Source organism: Cryptotermes secundus, unplaced genomic scaffold (assembly GCF_002891405.2).
Source record: "Cryptotermes secundus unplaced genomic scaffold, Csec_1.0 scaffold938, whole genome shotgun sequence".
Classification (NCBI taxonomy): Eukaryota; Metazoa; Arthropoda; class Insecta; order Blattodea; family Kalotermitidae; genus Cryptotermes; species Cryptotermes secundus.
Window position 1 is genome coordinate 604,053 of NW_019737398.1, and position 6,000 is coordinate 610,052.

At 40.1% G+C, this 6,000-nt stretch overlaps 1 protein-coding gene across 4 annotated transcripts in view; it reads left to right on the forward strand.

Annotated features, from left to right (window-relative positions):
- The window catches only part of LOC111870383 (serine/threonine-protein kinase D3), a 42,458-nt gene that overhangs the window by 25,288 nt on the left and 11,170 nt on the right, over positions 1-6,000 (forward strand). For all 4 annotated transcript variants that reach the window (XM_023862629.2, XM_023862630.2, XM_023862631.2 and 1 more), the window contains 4 exons: positions 36-224; positions 1,495-1,605; positions 2,369-2,637; positions 5,768-5,951. In XM_023862629.2, coding sequence (XP_023718397.1) covers positions 36-224; positions 1,495-1,605; positions 2,369-2,637; positions 5,768-5,951 — 753 coding nt within the window. The remainder of the gene's footprint in view (positions 1-35; positions 225-1,494; positions 1,606-2,368; positions 2,638-5,767; positions 5,952-6,000) is intronic.

The window sequence follows — 6,000 nt, forward strand, 5'->3', positions numbered from 1 at the left end:
AAGAAGGGGTAACAGTATGTGCGTTTTCATTTTAGATGTGATGCATTGTTTTGAGCTTCGAACAACCAATGTGGACTATTATGTGGGAGAAGACCCCCTGTATGGTCAGAAGGATGCTACAGGAGTTACTCTTCCACCAGCTGACAGTGGAGTTGGGGCTCACCTTGCCAAGAGCTGGGAGACCAGCATCCGTCAAGCTCTCATGCCTGTTACATCACATCCAAGTAAGGACTTCAGAAGTGTTTAAATTTAATGTTCTAATGGCAGTCAGTGTTCAGAAGCCACTTGATGTCTGCTTTTTGCTGGTTCTTTGTGCATCCTACCTTCAGTCCTAAGGATGGAAGTAACACATTCCTGTGAAGTGTTGGTGGACTTCTTCTGGGCTATATGGCTTGACCACCCATATAATCACCGCTGTGAAAACCTATTCATACTGTTCCTCTTACTCCCCTTGGTTTCCTCTACCAGCACCATTGTTCCACACTTACAGGGTCACAGGGTCAATATTCTTTATACTGTTCCTCTTATTCCTTTTGGTTCCCTCAGAACACCGGTCCCAGCCCTCCCTCTCTCTATATCAGTACCATGTTCCTCCATGCCTAGCTTAGCTTTCTACCCTGAAGATTTATGTAGCAGTTGCCTCTGAGGGTGTACCTATCTTCCACCCTTCTCCCTTGATATCTTCTGTTCTTTCCTCTCTTCTTGATGTCTGCCATTACCAGGCTAAACCATCTTGTTCACAGTCATTCCACAGGTTTTTTTTCCATTTAAATTTTAATTCCAGTTTCCCTTCCATAGTCTTGTTCTGTGCATTCTCTTTACATGGCAAACCTTTGTAATAATTTTTCTTTAAACAAATTTTATCTTTAACTCCTCTAAGAAGCTTGTCTTTGTTTCTATCCTGTCTTGATTTACCTCAGGTTTCTGCATTTAATGTCAGTATTGTTTGCACATCAGTATAGTTCGTTGAGGCAGTGTGCTACAAGCTGGAAGGTCGCAGGTTCTATTCCCAGTGAGATAATTGGATTTTTCAATTGACTTAATCCTTCCATCCGCACTATGGCCCTGGGGTCAACTCAGCCTCTGACAAAAGTGAGTACCAGGAATCTTCCTGGGGGTAAAGGGCAACCGGTGTATAAGGCTGACAACATCGCCGCCATCTGTGAGCTGATTGTCTAGAAGTGTCTAGCGTTAACTTCTCAGAATCCTATGGGCCTGCACGGCCTGTTGCAGGGATAGATTTACCTTTTTATTTGTTGAAAATATACATTATAGATTGTTGCTTCACGCTGCTGTGTGATATCTGTGTTCCATTTCAGCTTCCATAACAGCACAGTTGCTCGATAACTATCTTATACTCAAGGAACAGCACTTGGAAGGACATGGGTCATGTCTTCCAAAATTTGAGTGTGTAATTCTGTTTCTTCCTATGTCACAGTTTCCTTTTTCTTTCACAAAATATTCTGATTCACGTTATGACTGTCATTGTTTCAGAAGGAGACATATCAGATGAGCCAGAAGAGAGGATTACAGATATGAGTCAGTTGTACCAGATCTTTGCAGATGAGGTTCTTGGCTCAGGACAATTTGGGATCGTGTATGGAGGTGAGTAAGCTTAATATTCCACTGTAATTCCATCATTGCAAATGGTATAAAGTTTTTCTTGTCTTTCTACAAAATGCATGAAATGAACTTGTAATGGAGACATCATGTCAGTCCATCAGTCGAGATGTTTCATCTCCAGACTTTCAGTGGATTTGATGAAATTCAAGTATTGAAGCCCTGTCTTAGATGTCACTGTTTGATGAATTTAATTTTAATTGTTCTTTATAGTTTATTTAACGATGCTGTCATTAACTTGAACTCTGTAGCAAATGGTTGAAATGTAGTGAATACCAAACTGTAAGCGATGTGGGAGAAAGCCTTCCTGTCTTAATTTAAGGTGCCATCAAAGCAGATGTCTGGATAGACTGAGGAAAACCATGGAAAACCTGAGCCAGAACAGCAATGTCCTGGTCAAAATTCAAATGAGACACATTTCTTACACAAGTCAGAAGCATTCATGGCTTGATCTAACTTGCTCAGTAAGTTCTTTTTTGTAGCAGTGAAATGTGAACAGATCCAGATGTAACCTTTTCCATAATGTCTTCATTTCATACACTTTGTACAGATAATTAATAGAAATAAGTCATACAGATTTTGGGAAGAAAGACATGATTGGAAAATTTTTGTCCATCAACCCATATAAAACAGAAGTGATGCTAGAAGGGGTTGAGGGGGAGGAGGAGGACGATGATGACAGCAACAACAGCAACAACAACAGCTAAAACAATAAAGGGAAATTGTTTGTGTTTGGTATCTCTTTCAGGGGTGCATCGCAAATCGGGTCGTGCTGTGGCAATCAAAGTGATTGACAAATTGAGGTTTCCCACCAAGCAGGAGGCACAATTGAAGAATGAGGTGTCAATCTTGCAGAATCTGTCACATTGTGGGGTTGTAAACCTAGAGCGCATGTTTGAGACATCGGAGCGAATCTATGTGGTGATGGAGAAGCTGAAAGGAGACATGCTGGAGATGATACTGTCCAGTCAAAATGGCAAGCTAAGTGAGCGAATCACAAAGTTCCTCATCACACAGGTACATTACATGCTTCATATTTCTTTGTACAGAATGTACCATTTAAAATGCAACACAAACTATAAAAGTATATGCAGGCTTACAAGTAACATAAGTACTTTTGTCTTACCCAGCTCTTCTTATCAGAGTATTCATTGCTAAGTGCTTCAACAGAACATGATTTTGATGTGACATAATGTTTGAGAATTGACACATTTTGCTTGTCATTATGCTGTCTCATGTCTAGAACTTCTGCATAACTTGGGAGAGCAGCTGTCTGAAATTGATTCAGATATTATGAGGAAACTTGGAAAGGTCCATTACATGAAGGGAATATATTATCACATGTTAAATGAACATAGATGGGTTTTTGGATTGATAACTGGGTTTATTGTACGCTTTTACAGCTTGTGGCTGTGCTTCACTGATCATTGTCAAACACTGACAAGTTTTCTCAGTCGTGTTGCTTGTGTTGGACATTCCTCTGCTTTCCGGCTCACGTTCTTGCATGCTCGCTTCTGCCGGTACTTCCTTTCTTCCAGGGGGGCTGACTCACTCAAAATTGGCTCCTTATGTAGCCTCAGGGGTAACTGCACAGAAAACACCTTCTCCAACAGTTCCTCTGTTGCATGCATCCCTGTCACCGTGGGAACATGACGCAGACTGCAGTGATAACATCAAGTCACATGTTATCATGCTGTTCCCTAGCAATGGACGTTTCTTCTGACTCCGAAATTCTTGCTTTGAGCAAGTATACCACAATATGATTTATTTCCTGTACTATCTCTCATGATTGTTGGTTGGATTGCATTTCAAATTGTACATTCTGTAGAATTTCGGCACCAAAGATAAAAGTTCAGTATTGTATGATTTAACATATGGCACATTAGATTTTTACAATGTATTATGATATTTTATGTACATATTTATATTCACAAAACATATTGTAATAGTGGTTTCTAATTGTACTGATATCTTTCTGAAGATGGTCTCTAGGACCAAAACATGTACAGGATAAAAGATTAAAAAGAAAAAACCACCAGTCACACTAGACAGAATTAATTCAATATTGTAAGTTGTATCCTGTTTGTATAGCTATCCACAGCCTATCTTATATCTGTGAACAAAGGTCTCCCTCCATCCATTCCATGAACACAATCGGACTCAGCAACAGATTAATGGCAATAGTGTCTACCTGCAGGAAGTCCCATTTATCCACAAGTAAGTCTCGTCACCAAAATGCAGGGCAAAATCATGACATAAAGATAGGAAACAGATGTTTTGAAAATGTGGCACAGTTCAGATATTTGGGAACAGCATGAACAGATCAAAACCTGATTCAGGAGGAAATTAAGAGGAGATTGAACTCGGGTAATGCTTGCTACCATTCAGTCCAGAACCTTTTGTGTTCTCATCTGCTGTCCAAAAACATGAAAATTAGAATATACAGAACTATAATTTTGCCTTTGGTTCTGTATGGGTGTGAAACTTTGTCTCTGTCATTAAGGGAGGAACATAGACTGAGGGTCTTGAGGAGAATATATGGACTGAAGAGGGATGAAGTGACAGGAAGTTGGAGAAAATTACATAATGAGGAGCTTCCTAACTTGTACTCTTCTCCAAGTATAATTAGAATGATCAAGTCAAGGAGGATGAGGTGGGCAGGTCATGTAGCACGAATGAGGGAGACGAATGTGTATAGGATATTGGTGGGAAAGCCGGAAGGAAAGAGACCACAGGGGTGGACAATATTGGAATGGATCTTGGAGAGATAGGATGGGATGGTATGGATTGGATAGATCTGGCTCAGGATAGGGACCAGTGGAGGGTTCTTGTGAACACGGTAATGAACCTTCGGGTTCCATAAAATGCTGGGAAATTCTTGAGTAGCTGCAGAATTGGCGACTACTATAGAAGGGCTCAGCTCCATGAGTAAGTAAGTAAGTAAGTAAGTAATTAAGTAATACCCCCACGGTCGATCACAGTGGGTGCGTGGTCTAAGGCATGAACTGTCTTTGCCCACCCGAACCCCAAGGTAGTGGATTCAAATTGCACTCCAGGCATGGATATTTGTCTAAGTTTATCCTGTGTAGGTAGCGGCCTTATGACAGGCTGATCACATGTCCAAGGAGTCCTACTGACTGTAAGATTAAGAAACTGAAGTGAAACGAAGCATTTCATGGATGCCCTATGCTCCAGATGGAGCAACAGGAAACTGAATGAATGAATGAATACCCCCACATTATCACTAAATAATTAAGATATTTTATGATTATATCATACAAAAATTATAATCAGATATTCTGTTGTCATCATAGAATAATTTGTTTTTCATTTTCTTTTTTTCTCCCCTGTTACTGTGCTGAGGTTTGAAGCTGGGTCCTTTTGAACCCTATTTTGTTGTTACTAGGTTCATAGCCTTTGTTCATCTGCTAGTGCTCTGAGCACAATACAATGTTTTGGAAATTGCATCTGATCTAATGAATCAGATTGGTTCTATGTAATTTTTGTATTTGTGTAGGTACCTGTCCACTTTTCACCTAAGTGTGGAAACAGATCTGTTTTCAGAAACCTGTTCTATTTGGAATATAGGTGATGGACAAATTACTGAAATCCAGTAACTGTGTGATGTGCCGTCTTCAAACCCCTTTATATTCGAACCATTCTGATGCAAAGTTCTGATCTTATTTCCTGTTGGCCACATATTCACCATTAGACCATGGAGTTCCCACCTACCTCATGGGTAAGAACTATAAATATTTATACCAGGCCGCTGTTGTCAGTTTGTCTTCAAGATGGAGACAGACACAATGTCTGAAATACTGGCAAACCATCCAATCACAACATGGTATTATCACACGCGGGTGAAAACACATATAGGTACAAACCACCAGAAACGCCAAAAGTTTTCTGTACTGAGACTTGCAAGTTTTGCTGTAGATACACTAAAATTTTCTCATATGATCATCTCTGTCAAAGTTGAGTTAAAAGCAAAAATTTCAGACCACCTTTGTTTCTATAGTTAGAGATTTGGACAGGGCAGGTCTCTGAAATGTTGGTTCTCCACTGCAATGAGGTTTGTGACCTGACAGGATTTTAGTAAATGTTCATACATTGCCTAATGTTTCCCCAAACTTGTGATTTGTTGCAGATCCTTGTGGCCTTGAAACATCTTCATAGTGAGAATATTGTGCACTGTGACCTCAAGCCAGAGAATGTGTTACTGAGTTCTGACTCTGATTTTCCTCAAGTGAAGCTGTGTGACTTTGGCTTTGCTAGAATTATTGGTGAGAAGTCATTTCGGCGCTCAGTGGTTGGCACTCCTGCCTATCTTGGTGAGTTGCTAAGAGATAGGGCCTAATGTCATTATTTCTATTTGCCTTC